This window comes from Zea mays, chromosome 2 (assembly GCF_902167145.1).
Source record: "Zea mays cultivar B73 chromosome 2, Zm-B73-REFERENCE-NAM-5.0, whole genome shotgun sequence".
In the NCBI taxonomy this organism is placed as follows: Eukaryota; Viridiplantae; Streptophyta; class Magnoliopsida; order Poales; family Poaceae; genus Zea; species Zea mays.
This window is the reverse complement of record NC_050097.1, coordinates 129,993,992-130,018,897: the sequence shown is the minus strand read 5'-3', so window position 1 is coordinate 130,018,897 and position 24,906 is coordinate 129,993,992. Positions and strand designations below refer to the sequence as shown.

At 43.8% G+C, this 24,906-nt stretch overlaps 1 protein-coding gene across 3 annotated transcripts; it reads left to right on the top strand.

The window, feature by feature from the left end:
• Positions 1-13,590: 13,590 nt before the first annotated feature.
• On the top strand, positions 13,591-15,642 carry LOC100382063 (uncharacterized). Of its 3 annotated transcripts, none has more exons than XM_008670085.2 (2): positions 13,591-14,015; positions 14,998-15,639. In XM_008670085.2, the coding sequence occupies exons 1-2, from the start codon at positions 13,853-13,855 to the stop codon at positions 15,408-15,410; spliced, it is 576 nt and encodes a 191-aa protein (XP_008668307.2). In that variant the 5' UTR covers positions 13,591-13,852; the 3' UTR covers positions 15,411-15,639. The 3 variants fall into 3 exon arrangements, with proteins under 3 accessions (XP_008668307.2, XP_008668308.2, NP_001168298.1); XM_008670086.2 differs by having other exon boundaries at positions 13,591-14,028; NM_001174827.1 differs by having other exon boundaries at positions 13,693-14,028; positions 14,998-15,642.
• Positions 15,643-24,906: the final 9,264 nt, after the last annotated feature.

Here is a 24,906-nt window from a genome sequence, read left to right as displayed (position 1 = left end):
ACTGGTGCCACGTCCCAAGCAAAATGTTGTGGGAACCAAGTGGGTGTTCCGCAACAAACAGGACGAGCACGGGGTGGTGACAAGGAACAAGGCTCGACTTGTGGCAAAAGGTTATGCCCAAGTCACAGGTTTGGACTTCGAGGAGACTTTTGCTCCTGTGGCTAGGCTAGAGTCGATTCGTATTTTGTTAGCCTATGCCGCTCACCATTCTTTTAGGTTGTTCCAAATGGATGTGAAGAGCGCTTTCCTCAACGAGCCAATCAAGGAGGAGGTATACGTAGAGCAACCCCCTGGCTTTGAGGATGAACAGTATCCCGACCATGTGTGTAAGCTCTCTAAGGCCCTCTATGGACTTAAACAAGCCCCAAGAGCGTGGTATGAATGCCTTAGAGACTTTTTAATTGCTAATGCTTTCAAGGTTGGGAAAGCCGATCCAACTTTATTCACTAAGACATGTGATGGCGATTTATTTGTGTGCCAAATTTATGTCGATGACATAATATTTGGTTCTACTAACCAAAAGTCTTGTGAAGAGTTTAGCAGGGTGATGACTCAAAAGTTCAAAATGTCGATGATGGGCGAGTTGAACTACTTCCTTGGGTTCCAAGTGAAGCAACTCAAGGACGACACTTTCATCTCCCAAACGAAGTATACGTAGGACTTGCTCAAGCGGTTTGGGATGAAGGACGCCAAGCCCGCAAAGACTCCAATGGGAACTGACGGACACGTCGACCTCAACAAAGGAGGTAAGTTCGTTGATCAAAAAGCATACCGGTCCATGATAGGTTCCTTGCTTTATTTATGTGCTAGTAGACCAGATATTATGCTTAGTGTATGCATGTGTGCTAGATTTCAATCCGATCCAAGGGAGTGTCACTTAGTGGCTGTGAAGCGAATTCTTAGATATTTAGTCGCTACGCCGTGCTTCAGGATCTGGTATCCAAAGGGGTCTACCTTTGACTTAATTGGATATTCAGACTTCGATTATGCTGGATGTAAGGTCGATAGGAAGAGTACATCAGGGACGTGCCAATTTCTAGGAAGGTCCCTGGTGTCGTGGAGTTCTAAGAAACAAACCTCTGTTGCCCTATCCACCGCTGAGGCCGAGTACGTTGCCGCAGGACAGTGTTGCGCACAACTACTTTGGATGAGGCAAACCCTTAGGGACTTTGGCTACAATCTGAGCAAAGTCCCACTCCTATGTGACAATGAGAGTGCTATCCGCATGGCGGACAATCCTGTTGAGCACAGCCGCACAAAGCACATTGACATCCGGCATCACTTTTTGAGAGACCACCAGCAGAAGGGAGATATCGAAGTGTTTTATGTTAGCACCGAGAACCAGCTAGCCGATATCTTCACAAAGCCTCTAGATGAGAAGACCTTTTGTAGGCTGCGTAGTGAGCTAAATGTCTTAGGTTCACGGAACTTGGATTGATTTATAGCATACATGTGTTTTTATGCCTTGATCATGTTCCTTAAGCATTTTGTTGTGTATTTATGGTGCTCAAGTTGTACAAGCACTCCCCGGACCTCACAAGTCAAATTGCAAGTGATGCACATATTTAGGGGGAGATGTGCTACAACTTGACTCGTTGAGACTAACCATGTGTTTGAGCTTGCTTGATTTAGTCTCAAAAGTGGATTGAAAGGGAAAGATGGACTTGGACCATGAAAGACTTCCACTGCACTCCGATGAGAGGGTAACTTACTCCAAGTTCATCTCAGTGTCTCTTATTGCCTTTTGATCTTAATTGACAATTTTGGTGAGGCAATGAGGTTTAAAAGCCAAAAATGATCCCGTTTTGGTGCTTGATGCCAAAGGGGGAGAAATTAAGGGCCAAAGCAACAAATGGATCAGCTACCACTTGAGAATTTTGAAAATAGTAGAGTTTTGTTTTGTCAAAATACTCTTATTGTCTCTTAGTGCTAAAAGTCTGTCTCTTATGGGGAGAATGCCTGATTATGGGAAAAGGGGGAGTTTTTGAATCTTTGATCAATTTCTCTTGGAATACCTCTCTTTATGTCTCTGCAAGTGAATTTGACTTAGAGATAGGAAATTGAGTTTGATTTGCAAAAACAAACCAAGTGGTGGCAAAGAATGATCCAAATATGCCAAATTTGAATCAAAACAAATTTGTGTTTTCATTTGCATTGATGTTGCACTTCTTTTAGTTGTTTTTTGTTGTGTTGGCATAAATCACCAAAAAGGGGGAGATTGAAAGGGAAATGTGCCCTTGGGTCATTTCTAAGTATTTTGGTGATTGAGTGCCAACACAAGTGGTCATGTGTTAATCTATGCCAAATAATGGACAAAGTGAAAATCAACATAAAGGTATGTTTCTAAGACTTAGTACTTTGTTTTAAGGACTAATGTATTGTGTCTAAGTACTGGAAACAGGAGAAATCAATTTGGAAAAGAGATGGCTTTGTTCAGCCAAAGACAGTTCAGTCTGGGAGCACCGGACAGTGTCCGGTGCGCCAGGCTGGCTCTGGTGAAAAGGCCGCTCTCGGGAATTCGTCGGCGGCGTACGGCTAAAATTCACCGGACTGTCCGGTGTGCACCAGACTGTCCGGTGAGCCAACGGTCGGCCGCGCAATCCGCGCGTGACGCGTGGCCGGGCCAACGGTCTGAAGGGGGCACCGGACTGTCCGGTGTGCACCGGACACTGGTGTGCACCGGACAGTGTCCGGTGCGCCAACGGTCGGCTGCGCCAAAACAGGAAAGAAATCTGCACCGGACTGTCCGGTGCGCCAGGCGACAGAAGGCAAGAATTGCCTTCCTGGAATGCTCTCAACGGCTCCTAGCTGCCTTGGGGCTATAAAAGGGACCCCTAGGCGCATGGAGGAAGACACCAAGCATCCCTTGAGCATTCCTAAGCACCAAGACCTCATTTCCGCACATTCGATTATTTGTGATAGCAACTAGAGCTCCATTTGAGTAGAGAACTCTTTGAGTTGTGTTGAGAGCTCAAGTTGTGACTTGTGTGCATATTGTTGCTCTGATTTTGTGTCTTGTGTGTGTTACTCATCCCATCCTTACTTCGTGATTCTTTGTGAACATCAAATTGTAAGGGCGAGAGGCTCCAAGTTGTGGAGATTCCTCGCAAATGGGATATAGTGAAACAAAGCAAAACACCGTGGTATTCAAGTGGGTCTTTGGACCGCTTGAGAGGGGTTGAGTGCAACCCTCGTCCATTGGGACGCCACAACATGGAGTAGGCAAGTGTTGGACTTGGCCGAACCACGGGATAAACCACTGTGCCTATCTGTGTTGATCGTTATTGTGTTTTGCAAGAACTCCTCTCTAGCCACTTGGCTTTATTGTGCTAACTCCTAATCAAGTTTTGTGGCATTAAGTTTCAAGTTTTTACAGGATCACCTATTCACCCCCCCTCTAGGTGCTCTCAGTTAGAAATATACACGAGTCCGAGAGAGATGGCGCAAAACAAATCAAGAGCAAATAAAGAGCAAGACATGATGATTTGTTTTACCGAGGTTCGGTTCTTGCAAACCTACTCCCCGTTGAGGTGGTCACAAAGGTCGGGTCTCTTTCAACCCTTTCTCTCTCTCAAACGGTCACTTAGACCGAGTGAGCTTCTCTTCTCAATCAAACGGAAAACAAAGTTCCCGCAAGGACCACCACACAATTGGTGTCTCTTGCCTTGGTTACAATTGAGTTTGATCACAAGAAGAATGAGAAAGAAAAGAAGCAATCCAAGCGCAAGAGCTCAAATGAACACAACAACTTTCTCTATCTAATCACTAAAGCTTTGTGTGGAGTTGGGAGAGGATTTGATCTCTTTGGTGTGTCTTGTATTGAATGCTATAGCTCTTGTAAGGTGTAGAAGTGTAGAAACTTGGATGCCATTGAATGTGGGGTGGTTGGGGTATTTATAGCCCCAACCACCAAAAATGACCGTTGGAAGTGTGCTGTCGCATGGCGCACCAGACAGTCCGATGCGCCACCGGACACTGTCCGGTGAGCCAGCCACGTCAGCAGACCATTGGGTTTCGACCGTTGGAGCTCTGACTTGTGGGGCCTCTAGGCTGTCCGGTGGTGCACCGGACAGGTCCTGTAGACGGTCCGTGTAATACCCAAATTTGTAAATCATGTGATAAGAGAATATTTTCTTTATCTATATGTGTGAGTTATATCCATTTACTATCATATGTAAATGAACACCATCGAAAAGGAATATTATTTAATACAAAAATTATTATAATAACTTCACCATCTGTGGGTATGACCAAATTGCATGGTTAACACGAATTGGAATTAGCACCTGAGTTAAATTCAAAAATTTGAATTCAAATGAATTAAGGATAAAAGAAAACAGAAAATAAAAAAAATAGAAATGAAAAAGAAAAGAGAAACCACCTAGTTGGGCCGATTTCCTTCCCCGCCGGCCCAACTCGCGCTTCCACTGTGCCTCGCGCTTACCCAACGCGCGCACCGTTCGTTCTCCCCCCTCATTGACGGCTTGGGCCCACTTTCCAGTAGCTCGCGCTCGACACAATCCGCTACCCTGTTCATCGTCTCCATCGAACCGGGCGGGCGCGCACCTGGCGCCGCGAATTCCGCGCAGGGACCGAGCCCGTCTCTTGCGCAACGGATACCGAATTCCGCGCACTACTTCGGGGTATAAATTGGCGCGGTGACCTGTGCCTCGGCAATTGCTCACTGGACATCTGGGAGGGCTGCGTAGTTCCGCCGCAAGTGAAGCTCGTCGTCGCTGGGACTCCGTCCTCGGGGTTGGCCTAGGCTGGGTCGCCATCGTCTAGGGTGGCCGTCCGCAACCTCAATTGGAGGGCGGACCATGGGGAGCGCGACAAATTCCTCACCGGAGGAACAACACCACCGTGGACCGCACCTCGCCGTGGCTGCGCTCATGTGCTCAAACCCCTCGGTAAGAAATCCGTCCCTCGTGTCCATCTTACCTTCCGCATGGTATATCTCGAGTCGATTTAGTGCTTAGCGCGCGGGGAGCACCGATTGGCGACCTCGCCGGAGTTCGGCTGGGCGTGGAGCAGGGGGCGGCGCCGCCGTGCGTGTGGGCGCTGTTGGGGCGTCGGTTGTGCGCCGTTGGATGACCAGCAACGGCTGTGATTAGATCATGTGCATACCGATTCGCGTAATAGGCTCGGCGCCGTTCGATCCGCATCTGGCGGCCGGAAAGCGGTCGTGGGAGTGTTACTGCGTATGATAGATCTGAGCCGTAGGATCTCGATCCACCGATCAGGATTGTTTACCGATTCATATAAGGCATGGGCTAATCCTGGCGGCCGGTTTCTAATCGGACGGTTGTAGGCCCTCGATACCCCTTCGTGGGTTGTTTTGCAGATGTGCCCTCGGGTTTTGATGAAATCAACCCGCCATCCGCGCGGGGATTAGGTCTGAGTCTTCAGATAAATTGCGCTAAGGCCCCTGTCTTTCTCAGATTTATTGCGCCCAGTCCAGAGCCGAGTTAAATTGATTAAATGAATTGGAAATTGGATTTTTAATATGAAAATAAACCCTAGAACTTCAATAATTCATAGAAAATGCATATGAACTCCAAATTACTTCATTCCAGTCCCTAAAATTTTGTAATTTTATTATCTATCACTTAGTGTCTCTGTTTTATCATGACAACAGTAAGAAATTTAATTTCCCACTTAATCCTATTTCAACCACATAAAACCTTTAGGAATTCATATCTTAAAATCTATAACTCCAAAATTTCCTGTTCCTAGAATCTTATTTTAATATGTAGATTATTAACATGTATTTTGTTCTTATGTTTGGTGTGATGTTAATTTTGCCTGTACACTATTTGTTTGTATTGCTACGTTTAGAAGTGAGGTCACGAGTCATCTGAAGATCATCCTGGTACCTGGAATCTCAAGTCCCAGGCAAGTTGTGCCCTTGATCACTTCTTTTACCCACTCATGTTCTAATTAATCATAATGATCCGCATAGGTTAATTTTGATGGGACCCAATAGGTTACCCTAGTTTGACTATCTTTATACCTTGATTACCACTGGACTTTTTGGGTAGTACTTGCTATTGCTTTATGTGGTTTTGGGTATGAAGATTACACTATTCATGATTATACTTTTGTTATCAGTTGTTATTTATTGTTCATGTTAAAGATCATTATGTTAATTGGAACATGGAGAACCACCCGGGAAAACAGTGCTACCACAAGGGTTTATGGACGCCCTTGGCTGACTAATTAGGAAAGCTAGTGGAGGACTACCTTACCCGAAAGGGACAAGGGCAGTAGGGGAGTGGTCAGTGTAGGGAGGCCCTCGGGAGGATTTTGCTGTGATGGCGGTCCTGCAAGGGATTCCTGGGAAGGCCCTCGGGAGGATTTTGCTGTGATGGCGGTCCTGCAAGGGATTCCTGGGGAGGCCCTCGGGAGGATTTTGCTGTGATGGCGGTCCTGCAAGGGATTCCTGCATTGGAGCTTCCTATAAACTGTAGCGGGTTTTCTGAAGCTAGTGGAACTTTGTAAAGGCCTCGTAGTGTTACCCTGCCTCGCCTCCTCGGTAGAGGTGTATGGGAAGTCGCGATCCCTTGGCAGATGGGTAACATGACTTGTGGGTAAAGATGCGCAACCTCTGCAGAGTGTAAAACTGGTATACTAGCCGTGCTCACGGTCATGAGCAGCTCGGACACTCACATGATTAATCTATGGAACTTAAATTCAATTTGTCATATGCATTGCATCGCAGGTGATGTTGTTACTTCTGTTCTACTATTTAATTGGGTTGGTATTTACTTATACTTAGTAATTGCTAATAAAATTTTGACCAACTTTAAAAGCAATGCTCAGCTCTAACCATCCTCTTTTGGTAAGCCTTACACTTCACATGAACTCCCACCTTTGGCGAGTTCATTCACATTATTCCCCACAACTTGCTGAGCGATGAACGTATGTGAGCTCACTCTTGCTGTCTCACACCCCCCCACAGGTCAAGAACAGGTACCGCAGGATGAGGCGCATGGAGGATGCTGCGATGAGTTCGTGAGAGATCTAGGTCGTCGTCTCCCAGTCAACTTTGGGTTGCTGGACCGTTGTCTCCTTATAATGTAATTATCTATTTATTTTGTATAGAACTCCTGTTATATAGTAAAGATGTGACATTCAATCCTGTGCCATGATTCATCATATGTGTGAGACTTGGTCCCAGCACACCTGGTGATTATGTTTACGCCCGGGCTTTGGACCCCTAAAACCCGGGTGTTACAGAAGTGGTATCAGAGGAATGTTGACTGTAGGACGAAACCTAGATAGAACTGGATAACCAATATCTACTTACCCTTGCTACTCTGATTGTTTTCTAAACTTTTCTTAATCTTTTCTCATCTATTTCCGCTTACTCTGATTATTCTTACCTTTTCCTTCTAAAGACAAATGTGGATTTCACACTTTGAAATCCTGTGCCCAAAGTGACTTTAGGAATAGGGGACCTACTCTTAGGAACAAAAATAAAACTATTTTTATAGGTATCTATGCGCTTGAGTGTTTGTTCTTATGACACTTGTTTGGTTTGGATCTTTGATTGAGTGTGATTAGTTGTGGAGTAATGTCCACAATCACATCTGCATATACATATAGAAAAAAACGGTTATAAAAATATCTAAATGAACTAGGTTATCCCTCATCAAAGAATCTAGCCTAGTGAAATCCATCTTATCTTGAAAAAGTCTATCCTACACTCATAGATCCATCTTATCCTAAAAAAATAGATTCTCATCTTATCTTGAAAAGATTTATCTTATCCTAATAGATCTATCTGACCTCAAAAGATTCTACCTTATCCTTATGAATTCATCTTACCCCAATAAGCATATTTATCCCACGCTAGTGTAACAACCATGATCTAGCCTAAAATAAATAAGATCTTATCTAGTCAAACTAGTCACACCAATCTAACCTAGATCTGATCTAATCTAAAGTGACTTATCAAACATGTTAGATAATAATGATGAAATAGATTAGACTCTACTCCTATAGAACGGGTCTTAACTTAGTTCACCCTACACTAAATTAAGAATGACAGATCGACTTGGCCATATGCAACTACCTTAACCATCCAATAGTTGCATAACCCCACAATTTTAACCTAGCAAGAGATTCTAACCTACCTACACCATACAATCCATCCTACTCACATATGTCCTAGCCATATGTCCTTAACTCGGATGACAACTCCAAGAAATAAAGGCCAAAGAAGACCAACCATGTCAAAGAAGGATAAGCATCAACTCAAGACTTCAAAGATCAAGTTGAATCGCCAGCGGAATCAAGATCCATAGTTTAGGATGAAGTCTTTCCTTATTATACCCTTGCCACAACCTCTACTTGCCATAACTGTACCTGACCTAATGAATATCTAGACATACAATATTCATATCATCTACTAACTGTTAAAAAAAACTTGAACAAAACTTTGATTCCCAAAACCAAATGAGAAACTAAATTCTAGACCAAACCTATTGTATCCCTTTTCTTACAAATTTCGAGGACGAGATTTCTTTTAAGGGGGGTAGGATTTGTAATACCCAAATTTGTAAATCATGTGATAAGAGAATATTTTCTTTATCTATATGTGTGAGTTATATCCATTTACTATCATATGTAAATGAACACCATCGAAAAGGAATATTATTTAATACAAAAAAATATTATAATAACTTCACCATCTGTGGGTATGACCAAATTGCATGGTTAACACGAATTGGAATTAGCACCTGAGTTAAATTCAAAAATTTGAATTCAAATGAATTAAGGATAAAAGAAAACAGAAAATAAAAAAAAATAGAAATGAAAAAGAAAAGAGAAACCACCTAGTTGGGCCGATTTCCTTCCCCGCCGGCCCAACTCGCGCTTCCACTGTGTCTCGCGCTTACCCAACGCGCGCACCGTTCGTTCTCCCCCCTCATTGACGGCTTGGGCCCACTTTCCAGTAGCTCGCGCTCGACACAATCCGCTACCCTGTTCATCGTCTCCATCGAACCGGGCGGGCGCGCACCTGGCGCCGCGAATTCCGCGCAGGGACCGAGCCCGTCTCTTGCGCAACGGATACCGAATTCCGCGCACTACTTCGGGGTATAAATTGGCGCGGTGACCTGTGCCTCGGCAATTGCTCACTGGACATCTGGGAGGGCTGCGTAGTTCCGCCGCAAGTGAAGCTCGTCGTCGCTGGGACTCCGTCCTCGGGGTTGGCCTAGGCTGGGTCGCCATCGTCTAGGGTGGCCGTCCGCAACCTCAATTGGAGGGCGGACCTTGGGGAGCGCGACAAATTCCTCACCGGAGGAACAACACCACCGTGGACCGCACCTCGCCGTGGCTGCGCTCATGTGCTCAAACCCCTCGGTAAGAAATCCGTCCCTCGTGTCCATCTTACCTTCCGCATGGTATATCTCGAGTCGATTTAGTGCTTAGCGCGCGGGGAGCACCGATTGGCGACCTCGCCGGAGTTCGGCTGGGCGTGGAGCAGGGGGCGGCGCCGCCGTGCGTGTGGGCGCTGTTGGGGCGTCGGTTGTGCGCCGTTGGATGACCAGCAACGGCTGTGATTAGATCATGTGCATACCGATTCGCGTAATAGGCTCGGCGCCGTTCGATCCGCATCTGGCGGCCGGAAAGCGGTCGTGGGAGTGTTACTGCGTATGATAGATCTGAGCCGTAGGATCTCGATCCACCGATCAGGATTGTTTACCGATTCATATAAGGCATGGGCTAATCCTGGCGGCCGGTTTCTAATCGGACGGTTGTAGGCCCTCGATACCCCTTCGTGGGTTGTTTTGCAGATGTGCCCTCGGGTTTTGATGAAATCAACCCGCCATCCGCGCGGGGATTAGGTCTGAGTCTTCAGATAAATTGCGCTAAGGCCCCTGTCTTTCTCAGATTTATTGCGCCCAGTCCAGAGCCGAGTTAAATTGATTAAATGAATTGGAAATTGGATTTTTAATATGAAAATAAACCCTAGAACTTCAATAATTCATAGAAAATGCATATGAACTCCAAATTACTTCATTCCAGTCCCTAAAATTTTGTAATTTTATTATCTATCACTTAGTGTCTCTGTTTTATCATGACAACAGTAAGAAATTTAATTTCCCACTTAATCCTATTTCAACCACATAAAACCTTTAGGAATTCATATCTTAAAATCTATAACTCCAAAATTTCCTGTTCCTAGAATCTTATTTTAATATGTAGATTATTAACATGTATTTTGTTCTTATGTTTGGTGTGATGTTAATTTTGCCTGTACACTATTTGTTTGTATTGCTACGTTTAGCAGTGAGGTCACGAGTCATCTGAAGATCATCCTGGTACCTGGAATCTCAAGTCCCAGGCAAGTTGTGCCCTTGATCACTTCTTTTACCCACTCATGTTCTAATTAATCATAATGATCCGGATAGGTTAATTTTGATGGGACCCAATAGGTTACCCTAGTTTGACTATCTTTATACCTTGATTACCACTGGACTTTTTGGGTAGTACTTGCTATTGCTTTATGTGGTTTTGGGTATGAAGATTACACTATTCATGATTATACTTTTGTTATCAGTTGTTATTTATTGTTCATGTTAAAGATCATTATGTTAATTGGAACATGGAGAACCACCCGGGAAAACAGTGCTACCACAAGGGTTTATGGACGCCCTTGGCTGACTAATTAGGAAAGCTAGTGGAGGACTACCTTACCCGAAAGGGGCAAGGGCAGTAGGGGAGTGGTCAGTGTAGGGAGGCCCTCGGGAGGATTTTGCTGTGATGGCGGTCCTGCAAGGGATTCCTGGGAAGGCCCTCGGGAGGATTTTGCTGTGATGGCGGTCCTGCAAGGGATTCCTGGGGAGGCCCTCGGGAGGATTTTGCTGTGATGGCGGTCCTGCAAGGGATTCCTGCATTGGAGCTTCCTATAAACTGTAGCGGGTTTTCTGAAGCTAGTGGAACTTTGTAAAGGCCTTGTAGTGTTACCCTGCCTCGCCTCCTCGGTAGAGGTGTATGGGAAGTCGCGATCCCTTGGCAGATGGGTAACATGACTTGTGGGTAAAGATGCGCAACCTCTGCAGAGTGTAAAACTGGTATACTAGCCGTGCTCACGGTCATGAGCAGCTCGGACACTCACATGATTAATCTATGAAACTTAAATTCAATTTGTCATATGCATTGCATCGCAGGTGATGTTGTTACTTCTATTCTACTATTTAATTGGGTTGGTATTTACTTATACTTAGTAATTGCTAATAAAATTTTGACCAACTTTAAAAGCAATGCTCAGCTCTAACCATCCTCTTTTGGTAAGCCTTACACTTCACATGAACTCCCACCTTTGGCGAGTTCATTCACATTATTCCCCACAACTTGCTGAGCGATGAACGTATGTGAGCTCACTCTTGCTGTCTCACACCCCCCCACAGGTCAAGAACAGGTACCGCAGGATGAGGCGCATGGAGGATGCTGCGATGAGTTCGTGAGAGATCTAGGTCGTCGTCTCCCAGTCAACTTTGGGTTGCTGGACCGTTGTCTCCTTATAATGTAATTATCTATTTATTTTGTATAGAACTCCTGTTATATAGTAAAGATGTGACATTCAATCCTGTGCCATGATTCATCATATGTGTGAGACTTGGTCCCAGCACACCTGGTGATTATGTTTACGCCCGGGCTTTGGACCCCTAAAACCCGGGTGTTACAGTCCGGTGCGCCAACTGCGCGTGCTCTGACTCTGGCGCGCACTGTAGCGCATTGAATGCAGTTGGAGACGACCGTTGCGCGCGAAGTAGTCGTTGCTCCGCTGGCACACCGGACAGTCCGGTGTGCACCGGACACTGTCCGGTGACTCACCGGGCAGTCCGGTGAATTATAGCGGAGCGCCCTTGGAATTTCCCGAAGGTAGCGAGTTCAACGTCGAGTACCTTGGTGCTCCGGACACTGTCCGGTGCGCCAGACCAGGGTGCCTTTGGGTTGTCTTTTGCTCTCTTTGTTTGACCCCCTTTCTTGGTCTTTTTATTGGCTTATTGTGAACCTTCGGCACCTGTAGAACTTATAGACTATAACAAACTAGTTAGTCCAATTATTTGTGTTGGGCAATTCAACCACCAAAATCAATTAGGAAAAAGGTGTAAGCCTAATTCCCTTTCAATAGCTATGTATTTTGATATTAAATTAATCCCTAAACCACATATGACAAAAACATTGTATTCATATAGCTGATTAAAACTATATCACGAGAGGAAAACTTTTTTGTTTGTTGTTTTTCATAGCAAACAAATGCCTCCGTCGAGTCGTGTTTATGCGCGAAGCCGTAGAAATACGACTCAGGAAAAAATTATTTTCTCTCTTGTTACGAGCCTTCTTCTTACCAAAGTCCTCAAAACAATAACTTGGCAGTTATTTTCAGTCTGTTTTAAGTGTTGTAGGCAGAATATTGAGGGCCGTCTTTAGCTAGAACAGGTAATGACACAAGTGCGAACACAACAACTTTGGGTCGATATGTGTGCGTGACAAGAGAAGCGAGACGAAGCAATGAGAAATATTTAAGGCTTGCTCAACAAGACAACAGGAGGAAAAGACAATACTACCCTTAGTTTGTTCACTAATTCAAATGTATAGCCTTAGGGCATAATTGTAATTTTGTCGAAACTAAACCTAATGACTATAAATAGAACATTGTCCGTTATTGTTCACGCTTTTTTGGATTGAAAAGGAACAAACCGCTCTGCCTACGATGTTGTATTTTCCTTACCTTTGTATTGTATTCTTACGAAGGTATACATATAACTTTTTGTCAAATATTAAAAGTAAGGAGAAGGGGAAAATAGTATCATATAAGAGCATCTCCAAAAGCTCCCGAGAAGTATCTCCTAAATCAAGTTTTTTTTGGAAAAACACAAAAACGTGTCTCCAACAATTCCCCTTAAGTGCTCCTAACTTTTTCATAGCCCTTAAAACTCTCTCATTTGGGCTACAAATAGGGAGTTTTTTGGACTCCCCAGAAATAATCTGCAGAAACAATCTGCCGCCTTAAGGGATCTATTTGAGAAAGAATTAAAATCTAGCCCCACTAATTTTTTAGATGTCCCTTAAAACCGATTTTCAGGAGTCATTTTCTGGAGAGCTCTTGGAGATACTCTAAAGAATCAAAAACAAGTGAACAACATTAGCGTCCACCTCCACAATTAAGGAGCTTCATCATGTCTCCAAAGAAGACTACAAGAACCGGTCCTCTTCTCACCCATTGGATCCAAACCAAAGTGAAAATACGCTTCTTCAAGAAGTACAAAACCAGAAGAGGAAGATTGCTAATACTCCACCACAAGACCATGAGCTAGACCAAGAGATCCATAATCTTGAAACCATAATATATTGTTAGGGAAGTTAGACAATAAGCAAATTATAGGAACCGGTAATCGGGGACAGGTTTGTGTTTGATGAGAGCTGTGAGAAGAATGATCTTTGGCAAATAACCAAACAGGAGACAAGAGTAGGTGAGGGAGAGCGATTACATTTTGACGCAAAATTACACAAGCATCTCAAAGCCCTCTTGTCGTGTACAAAAGGGACATTTCATCCAAGCCCTAGATTGACCAAGGTCCACAAAATGAGGAGACAATATCGAGTCCTCTAAACTACCCTTCTCTCTATATATATATCAAAATTACCCTGTGTTGGCCTTCTCTCTCGCATATTCTCTCATCTCTATCCCTCTCTCTAAAGACGTCCCCAACTTTTATTTGACTAGTCTGTAGATATATAATAGCCACATAGCCAGCCAAATCATAAGCAGCTGCTCATCTCGTTCGTCGATGTTCGTCAGCCAGGCATCGCCTTTGTTGTTTCGGGTAGAGAGATGACATCCTCGTCGTCGACGAATACATCAGACGGCGCCAAGCCGTCATCTTGCCGGAGAGGCCACTGGCGGCCTGGGGAGGACGAGAAGTTGAAGCAGCTCGTGAACAAGTATGGGGCCCAGAAGTGGAAATCCATTGCCGAAAAACTGGAGGGAAGATCAGGTCGATCAGATCGGTTGGTTTCTTTGGTCGTCTGTTTCCTGTGCTTGTTCTCCTACCTCGTTTTATTTCTGAAGGAAATTAAACTAGTTGCTCCACTGTATAATGTAAGGACTGTGTTGGTTTTGTGGCCGAGATCATATGCATCCTTGAACCATATTATTCAGGTTTTGTTATCTTTTTCATACTCTTTAATTAGGACTTGTTAGTTTAGTAATGAATTGAAGGATTAAATCCTTTATTAGTCAAAATTAAATAGAAAGAGAATTAATCTCCCTCAAAATCACCTCCAATTTCCATGGGAATGAATTTTAACTCGCTCAGGTGTCTTATTTTGTGGTGCAAAGATCATTTGATATCATGCGTGTGCGTTATTTGGTGAGAAAATAATTCCTTTCGAGCACATCAAGAAAGCTAGCTAAATTAGTTTTAGCTCAAGCAGATGGCTTGTTCATTATCTTGTGTGGGCTAGCTATATTGGGGTTTTTAATTAATTTGAGGAGATAACCTAAAGATAAACAAATTAAAAAATGTGGTGGTGAGTAGTTCTTCAGTTTCATATAGCAAAACTATTTGCAAGATGAATTAAGAGTAACGTTGATGCATGTCACAAATTTGATATTATTCGTTTACAGATGGTCTCAAAAAGTAACTAAAAATCACACATATGTTTTAATTCTGTTCAATTTTAAGCGTCTTTATTCTTCCTCACGTATAGATCACAATTAGCCTCCAATTTCTGTTCTTTTTTCCAAGCTGGAACTTACTCATGCTGCACAGCAAGTGCCAGTGTCAAGGGTGGATCACCTACTGGAAAACTCTAATGACATGCTTGAAATTAAATCTGCGAGCAAAAGTTTTTCTGTGCCCTCCCTCTTTAATTTAATCTCGCCCGTCTTAATTAACAACGAAACTAAATGGTCATCAATTTCAGATAACTTCTTCACTCGTTGATTAAATTAGTTTCTAATTTTGTGTTGTCAAGGCAAGAGCTGCCGGCTCAGGTGGTTCAACCAGCTGGACCCTCGGATCAACAAACGGCCCTTCACAGAACAGGAGGAAGAGCGGCTGCTCAACGCCCACCACGCCCACGGCAACAAGTGGGCGCTCATCGCCCGCCACTTACCCGGCCGCACGGACAACGCCGTCAAGAACCACTGGCATGTCGTCATGGCGCGTCGCTGCCGCGAGCGCTCCAGGCACCATGCCAGGGCCGCGAGCTCCAGCTCCCCTCTCTCCATCAACTTGTCTCCAAGAGAAACGCTAGACGTGGATATCGGCGACCGTGTCCGTCATAAACATCGCCGAAAGGATTATCACGCCGGTGACAGCGCCGACAAGCCATTGAAGAAGGACGTGCCCTTCATTGATTTCCTCGGCGTCGGCATGTCCTCGTAATTATTCATAGTATTGCATTAATTCTTGAAATACCAATCGATGTAGATCAACAAGTGTATCGATCGGCGTTTGTTGGTTATTAGGGCATTAGTAGACTGCATGCAGGAGTAGTCGTCTAGAGGTATCAGATATGCATGCAGGGTTAGAGAGTTCATCTTCGTTGATGGTTAGGGCGTTCTGATGTGCTGATTCATCAATCAATCAAATAAGGCTCCAGACACTTTATTTTCTTAAGGGCAGTTTTAGAAACTTAAATCCTTTTCAGAATTTTCATGGATTGAGTGAAAATTTAGCTCATTTTTTCCTCGATCCCCTGGGAATCTCCAAGGGGAACTAGCCCTAAAAGTTCTCTTGGAGTAGAACTACAACTGACCAAAGATCTATACAGCTGACAGCTACAAATCTGGAGGATTATAATTCCTGTGCTCTTCAATTCTTTGGCACTTATATTTAGGTTGTTGCAACGACTCCTTGCCAATATTAACACATATATAGTAGCCACATGTCTTTGGTTCCTGCAAGCAAAGAGAAAGCTAGATTGGGCAACAAAACTGCATGTTTTATAGGAGTAAGTAAACTAGACAGAGTGTTTTAAAAGATGTCGGTTATTAAATTTGTTATGGGATGTAGACATTATATATAATAAAACTATAAGGGCTAATTTGGTAACCTCATTTTACCAATGGATTTTCATTTTCCAAAAAAAAATTAGTTCATTTTTCATTGGAAAAAATAGAATCCATTGATAAAACGGTGTTTCCAAACTAGTCCTAACTGAATTTATAATTAAGTTTTATCCCCCTTGAAAAGGCAAGACGTACAGTTGGTGAAAAAGAATATGACGTTGTTGATATGTTAATTTGGCGTGTAATCTAACCTTCATTGCTTTTTTGTGTGGCAAGCTTTGGTAATTATCTTCCTTGCAATGCAATTAAGAAATGCTTTAGCTTCCGAAATATATGTTGTTTCTAACATGTGAATTTAATTATTGATATAAAATGAGTTCGAACTGGTCAAACAGAGATAGAGCTACATATAGCTAGTATATTTAGGTAGCAATGGTCTCTGATCCAATTAAGTTCATGTCACCGAAAAATCTACAATTTTTTTTATAAAGAAAGCTTTTAATAATACTTCTTAAGAGCAGTACATGGCGTTGGTATCTCTTCTAGTTAAAAGTCACACGGGATCGAGGCCTCCTTCGCGTTACACGGTCTAGTAGGCAGCACTCTTCTTGACGCGTGGCGCTCAAACGATACCTGAACGTAGACCCGAAATATCTTTACAATCCAACTGAGCGGTGAGTCGTTCCTCCTGCCTCCCGACCCCATGCTCCACCCAACGACACCCTATGAACTCTTGATTGTCTTCATGGCACAAGGCTACGCCCAACGTCCATGTGTCCCCGCATCGCCACTTTCTCCTTCCTCCCGTCATCGGCGAATTGAAGCCGCTAGCCCCTGATATCACTGTCGGTTTAGCCCGACTCTGATCCGTGAAAGTCGCCTAGAGGGAGGTGAATAGAGCGAATCTGAAATTTACAAACTTAATCACAACTACAAGCCGGGTTAGCGTTAGAAATATAAACGAGTCCGAGAGAGAGGGTGCAAAACAAATCGCAAGCGAATAAAGAGTGTGACACGCAGATTTGTTTTACCGAGGTTCGGTTCTTGCAAACCTACTCCCCGTTGAGGTGGTCACAAAGACCGGGTCTCTTTCAACCCTTTCCCTCTCTCAAACGGTCACTTAGACCGAGTGAGCTTCTCTTCTCAATCAATTGGAACACGAAGTTCCCGCAAGGACCACCACACGATTGGTGTCTCTTGCCTCAATTTACAAGTGAGTTTGATCTCAAGAAAGAATGAGAAAGAAAGAAGCAATTCAAGTGCAAGAGCTCAAAAGAACACAACAAATCTCTCCTACTAATCACTAAAGCCTTGTGTGGAATTGGGAGAGGATTTGATCACTTGGGTGTGTCTTGTATTGAATGCTTAGATCTTTTAAGTAGTTGGAAGGTTGAAAACTTGGATGACTTGAATGTGGGGGTGGTTGGGGTATTTATAGCCCCAACCACCAAACTAGCCGTTTGGTGGAGGCTGCTGTCGCATGGCGCACCGGACAGTCCGGTGCACCACCGGACACTGTCCGGTGCGCGAGCCACGTCACCAGGCCGTTGGGTTCCGACCGTTGGAGCTCTGTCTTGTGGGCCCGCCTGGCTGTCCGGTGGTGCACCGGACAGGCCCTATAGGCTGTCCGGTGTGCCACCCGCGCGTGCTCTGACCTCTGCGCGCGCTGGCGCGCATTCAATGCGTCTGCAATCGACCGTTGGCGCGAAGTAGCCATTGCTCCGCTGGCTCACCGGACTTGTCCGGTGAATTATAGCGGAGCGGATTCCCGAAGCTGGCGAGTTCAGAGTCGCTCTCCTCTGGAGCACCGGACACTGTCCGGTGGTGCACCGGACAGTCCGGTGAATTATAGCGGAGCGTCTCTGCGTTTTCCCAAAGGTGAGGAGTTTAGCTCGGAGTCCCCTGGTGCACCGGACACTGTCCGGTGGTGCACCGGACACTGTCCGGTGGTGCACCGGACAGTCTGGTGCGCCAGACCAGGGTGCCTTCGGTTATCCCTTGCTTTCTTTGTTTGAACTCATTTCTTAGTCTTTTTATTGGCTTAGTGTGAACCTTTGGCACCTGTATAACTTATAGACTAGAGCAAACTAGTTAGTCTAATTATTTGTGTTGGGCAATTCAACCACCAAAATCAATTAGGAAATAGGTGTAAGCCTAATTCCCTTTCAATCTCCCCCTTTTTGGTGATTGATGCCAACACAAACCAAAGCAAATATAGAAGTGCATAATTGAACTAGTTTGCATAATATAAGTGCAAAAGTTGCTTAGAATTGAGCCAATATAAATTCTTATAGGATATGCATGGATTGTTTCTTTCTTTAACATTTTGGACCACGCTTGCACCACATGTTTTGTTTTTGCAAATTCTTTTGTAAATCCTTTTCAAAGTCCTTTTGCAATATAGTCAAAGGTAAAAGAATAAGGTTTTGAGAAGCATTTTCAAGATTTGAAATTTTCTCCCCCTGTTTCAAATGCTTTTCCTTTGACTAAACAAAACTCCCCCTTAATGAAATCTCCTCTTAGTGTTCAAGAGGATTTTAAGATATCAATTTTGAAAATACTGCTCTCTCCCCCTTTTAAACACAATAGGATACTAATTTGAAAATGTTAATTTTGAAGAGGGTATACCAATTTGAAATTATACATAAGATACCAATTTGAAAATATACAAAATACTTCTTTAAAACCAAATCGAAAGACTAGAAGTTTTGAAATTGGTGGTGGTGCGGTCCTTTTGCTTTGGGCTCATGCTCTCTCCCCTTTGGCATAAATCGCCAAAAACGGAATCATTAGAGCCCTTTCCTAGCTACTTTCTCCCCTTTGGCAAATAAAACATGAGTGGAGATTATACCAAAGACGGAGAGTTGCTCGGAGCGACGGCGAAGGATGAGTTATGGAGTGGAGTGGAAGCCTTTGTCTTCGCCGAAGACTCCAATTCCCTTTCAATACACCTATGACTTGGTTTGAAATTCTCTTGAAAACACATTAGTCATAGCATATAAAAAGGACATGATCAAAGGTATATTAATGTGCTATGTATGCAAGACATCAAAAGAAATTCCTAGAATCAAGAATATTTAGCTCATGCCTAAGTTTGTTAAAAGTTTGTTCATCTAGTGGCTTGGTAAAGATATCGACTAATTGATCTTTAGTGTTAATATATGCAATCTCGATATCTCCCTTTTGTTGGTGATCCCTTAGAAAATGGTACCGAATGGCTATGTGTTTAGTGCGGCTATGCTCAACGGGATTATCCGCCATGCGGATTGCACTCTCATTATCACATAGAAGAGGAACTTTGGTTAATTTGTAACCATAGTCCCTAAGGGTTTGCCTCATCCAAAGTAGTTGCGCGCAACAATGTCCTGCGGCAATATACTCGGCTTCGGCGGTAGAAAGAGCTACGGAATTTTGCTTCTTTGAAGCCCAAGACACCAAGGATCTTCCCAAGAACTGGCAAGTCCCCGATGTGCTCTTTCTATTAATTTTACACCCCGCCCAATCGGCATCCGAATAACCATTTAAATCAAATGTGGATCCCCTAGGATACCAAAGCCCAAACTTAGGAGTATAAACTAAATATCTCAAGATTCGTTTTACGGCCGTAAGGTGAGCTTCCTTAGGGTCGACTTGGAATCTTGCACACATGCATACGGAAAGCATAATATCCGGTCGAGATGCACATAAATATAGTAAAGAGCCCATCACCGACCGGTATACCTTTTGATCGATAGATTTACCTTCCATGTCGAGGTCGAGATGCCCATTGGTTCCCATGGGTGTCTTGATGGGTTTGGCATCCTTCATCCCAAATTTGTTTAGAATGTCTTGAGTATACTTCGTTTGGCTAATGAAGGTGCCCTCTTGGAGTTGTTTGACTTGAAATCCTAAGAAATACTTCAACTCCCCCATCATAGGCATCTCGAATTTTTATGTCATGATCCTACTAAACTCTTCACATGTAGATTCGTTAGTAGACCCAAATATAATATCATCAACATAAATTTGGCATACAAACAAATCATTTTAAAGTGTTTTGGTAAAGAGTGTAGGATCGGCCTTTCCGACTTTGAATCCATTAGTGATAAGGAAATCTCTAAGGCATTCATACCATGCTCTTGGGGCTTGCTTGAGCCCATAAAGCGCCTTAGAGAGTTTATAAACATGGTTAGGGTACTCACTATCTTCAAAGCCGGGAGGTTGCTCAACATAGACCTCTTCCTGGATTGGTCCATTGAGGAAGGCACTCTTCACGTCCATTTGATAAAGCTTGAAGCCATGGTAAGTAGCATAGGCCAATAATATACGAATTGACTCAAGCCTAGCTACAGGTGCATAGGTTTCACCGAAATCCAAACCTTCGACTTGGGAGTATCCCTTGGCCACAAGTCGGGCTTTGTTCCTTGTCACCACACCATGCTCATCTTGCTTGTTGCGGAAAACCCACTTGGTTCCTACAACATTTTGATTAGGACGTGGAACCAAATGTCATACCTCATTCCTAGTGAAGTTGTTGAGCTCCTCTTGCATCGCCACCACCCAATCCGAATCTTGTAGTGCTTCCTCTACCCTGTGTGGCTCAATAGAGGAAACAAAAGAATAACGCTCACAAAAATGTGCAACACGAGATCTAGTGGTAACCCCCTTATGAATGTCGCCGAGGATGGTGTCGACGGGGTGATCTCGTTGGATTGCTTGGTGGACTCTTGGGTGTGGCGGTCTTGGTTCTTCATCCTCCTTGTCTTGATCATTTGCATCTCCCCCTTGATCATTGCCATCATCTTGAGGTGGCTCATCTCTTTGATCTTCACCTTCATCAACTTGAGCCTCATCCTCATTTTGAGTTGGTGGAGATGCTTGCGTGGAGGAGGATGGTTGATCTTGTGCATTTGGAGGCTCTTCGGATTCCTTAGGACACACATCCCCAATGGACATGTTCCTTAGAGCGATGCACGAGCCTCTTCATCACCTATCTCATCAAGATCAACTTGCTCTACTTGAGAGCCGTTAGTCTCATCAAACACAACATCACAAGAAACTTCAACTTGTCCAGTGGACTTGTTAAAGACTCCATATGCCCTTGTTTTTGAATCATATCCTAGTAAAAAGCCTTCTACAGTCTTAGGAGCAAATTTAGATTTTCTACCTCTTTTAACAAGAATAAAACATTTGCTACCAAAGACTCTAAAATATGAAATGTTGGGCTTTTTACCGGTTAGGAGTTCGTATGATGTCTTCTTGAGGATTCGGTGTAGATACAACCGGTTGATGGCGTAGCAGGCGGTGTTGACCGCCTCGGCCCAAAACCGATCCGAAGTCTTGTACTCATCAAGCATGGTTCTTGCCATGTCCAATAGAGTTCTATTCTTCCTCTCCACTACACCATTTTGTTGTGGCGTGTAGGGGGAAGAGAACTCATGCTTGATGCCCTCCTCCTCAAGGAAGCCTTCAATTTGAGAGTTCTTGAACTCCGTCCCGTTGTCGCTTCTAATTTTCTTGATCCTTAAGTCGAACTCATTTTGAGCCCGTCTCAAGAATCCCTTTAATGTCTCTTGGGTATGAGATTTTTCCTGCAAAAAGAACACCCAAGTGAAGCGAGAATAATCATCCACAATAACTAGACAGTACTTACTCCCGCCGATGCTTATGTAAGCAATCGGACCGAATAGATCCATGTGTAGGAGCTCGAGCGGTCTGTCAGTCGTCATGATGTTCTTGTGTGGATGATGAACACCAACTTGCTTCCCTGCTTGGCATGCGCTACAAATCCTGTCTTTCTCAAAATGAACATTTGTTAGTCCTAAAATGTGTTCTCCCTTTAGAAGCTTATGAAGATTCTTCATCCCAACATGGGCTAGTCGGCGGTGCCAGAGCCAACCCATGTTAGTCTTAGCAATTAAGCAAGTGTCGAGTTCAGCTCTATCAAAATCTACTAAGTATAGCTGACCCTCTAACACTCCCTTAAATGCTACTGAATCATCACTTCTTCTAAAGACAGTGATGCCTACATCAGTAAATAGACAGTTGTAGCCCATTTTACATAATTGTGAAACGTAAAGCAAATTGTAATCTAAAGAATCTACAAGAAAAACATTGGAAATGGAATGGTCAGGAGATATAGCAATTTTACCCAATCCTTTGACCAAACCTTGGTTTCCATCCCCGAATGTGATAGCTCGTTGGGGATCTTAGGTTTTTCTTGTAGGAGGAGAACATCTTCTTCTCCCCTGTCATGTGGTTTGTGCACCCGCTATCGATGATCTAACTTGAGCCTCCGGATGCATAAACCTACAAAACAAGTTTAGTTCTTGACTTTAGGTACCCAAATAGTTTTGGGTCCTTTGGCATTAGACACAAGAACTTTGGGTACCCAAACACAAGTCTTTGACCCCTTGTGCTTGCCCCCAACATATTTGGCAACTACTTTGCCAGATTTGTTAGTTAACACATATGATGCATCAAAAGTTTTAAATGAAATGTTATGATCAGTTGATGCACTAGGAGTTTTCTTCTTAGGCAATTTAGCATGGGTTGATTGCCTAGAACTAGATGTCTCACCCTTATACATAAAAGCATGATTAGGGCCAGAGTGAGACTTCCTAGAGTGAATCCTCCTAATTTTGCTCTCGGGATAACCGACAGGGTACAAAATGTAACCCTCGTTATCCTGAGGCATGGGAGCCTTGCCCTTAACAAAATTAGACAATTTCTTAGGAGAGGCATTAAGTTTGACATTGCCTCCCTGTTGGAAGCCAATGCCATCCTTAATGCCGGGGCGTCTCCCACTATAAAGCATACTACGAGCAAATTTAAATTTTTCATTTTCAAGTTCATGCTCGGCAATTTTAGCATCTAGTTTAGCTATATGATCATTTTGTTGTTTAATTAAAGCCATGTGATCATGTATAGCATTAATATCAACATCTCTACATCTAGTGCAAATAGAAGTATGTTCAACGGTAGATGTAGAGGGTTTGCAAGATTTTAATTCTACAACCTTAGCATGCAATATATCATTTTAACTTCTAAGGTTGGAAATTGTAACATTGCAAACATCTAGTTCTTTAGCCTTAGCAAGCAATTTTTCATTCTCAATCCTAAGGCTAGCAAGAGAAATGTTCAATTCTTCAATCTTAGCAAGCAAATCAACATTATCATTTCTAGGATTGGGAATTGAAACATTACAAGCATTTGAATCAACCTTAGCAATAAGTTTAGCATTGTCATTTCTAAGGTTGTCAATAGTCTCATGGCAAGTGTTTAGCTCACTAGATAGTTTTTCACATTTTTCTACTTCTAGAGCGTAAGCATTTTTAACCTTAACATGCTTCTTGTTTTCTTTAATAAGGAAGTCCTCTTGGGAGTCCAAGAGATCATCCTTTTCATGGATAGCACTAATCAATTCATTTAATTTTCCTTTTTGTTGCATGTTTAGGTTGGCAAAAAGGGTACGCAAATTATCCTCCTCATCACTAGCATTATCATCACTAGAGGACTCATATTTAGTGGAGGATTTGGATTTAACCTTCTTCTTTTTGCCGTCCTTTGCCATGAGGCACTTGTGGCCGATGTTGGGGAAGAGAAGTCCCTTGGTGACGGTGATGTTGGCGGCGTCCTCGTCGGAGGAGGAGTCGCTAGAGCTTTCGTCGGAGTCCCACTCGCGACAAACATGGGCATCGCCGCCCTTCTTCTTGTAGTACCTCTTCTTCTCCTTTCTTCTCCCCTTCTTGTCGTCACCCCTGTCACTATCACTAGATAGTGGACATTTTGCAGTAAAATGACCGGGCTTACCACATTTGTAGCAAACTCTCTTGGAGCGGGGCTTGTAATCTTTCCCCCTCCTTTGCTTGAGGATTTGGCGGAAGCTCTTGATGACGAGCGTCATTTCCTCGTTGTCAAGCTTGGAGGCGTCGATGGGTGTTCTACTCGATGTAGACTCCTCCTTCTTCTCCTCCGTCGCCTTAAATGCGACCGGTTGTGCTTCGGACATGGAGGGACCATCAAGCTCGTTGATCTTCCTTGAGCCTTTGATCATGAACTCAAAGCTCACAAAATTCCTGATCACCTCCTTGGGAGTCATTAGTGTATATCTAGGATTGCCACGAATCAATTGAACTTGAGTAGGGTTAAGGAAAATAAGTGATCTTAGAATAACCTTAACCATTTCGTGGTCATCCCATTTTTTGCTCCCGAGGTTGCGCACTTGATTCACCAAGGTTTTGAGACGGTTGTACATGTCTTGTGGCTCCTCCCCTTGGCAAAGACGGAAGCGACCGAGCTCCCCCTCGATCGTCTCCCGCTTGGTGATCTTGGTTAGCTCATCTCCTTCGTGTGCGGTCTTGAGCACGTCCCAAACTTCCTTGGCGCTCTTTAATCCTTGCACTTTGTTATACTCCTCTCGACTTAGAGAGGCAAGGAGTATAGTTGTGGCTTGGGAGTTGAAGTGATCGATTTGGGCCACCTCGTCCTCATCATAATCCTCATCCCCTACGGATGGTACCTGTGCTCCAAACTCAACAACATTCCATATACTTTTGTGGAGTGAGGTTATGTGAAATTTCATCAAATCACTCCACCTAGCATAATCTTCACCGTCAAAGGTTGGCGGTTTGCCTAATGGAACGGAAAGTAATGGAGTATGTCTAGGAATGCGAGGGTAGCGTAGGGGGATCTTACTAAACTTCTTGCGCTCATGGCGCTTAGAAGTGACGGACGGCGTGTCGGAGCCGGAGGTGGATGGCGATGAGGTGTCGGTCTCGTAGTAGACCACCTTCCTCATCTTCTTCTTTTTATCACCGCTCCGACGCGACTTGTGTGAAGGGGATTCCTTTTCCTTCCCCTTCCCTTTGTTGTAGGACTCTCCCGATGGA

What these genes read in the sequence shown, in the direction of transcription:
- LOC100382063 (XM_008670085.2), top strand. Translation starts at nt 13,853, where the DNA reads ATGACATCCTCGTCGTCGACGAATACATCAGACGGCGCCAAGCCGTCA. An exon ending in AAAACTGGAGGGAAGATCAG is followed by an intron (nt 14,016 to 14,997) that starts GTCGATCAGATC and finishes TGTGTTGTCAAG; the next exon opens with GCAAGAGCTGCCGGCTCAGG.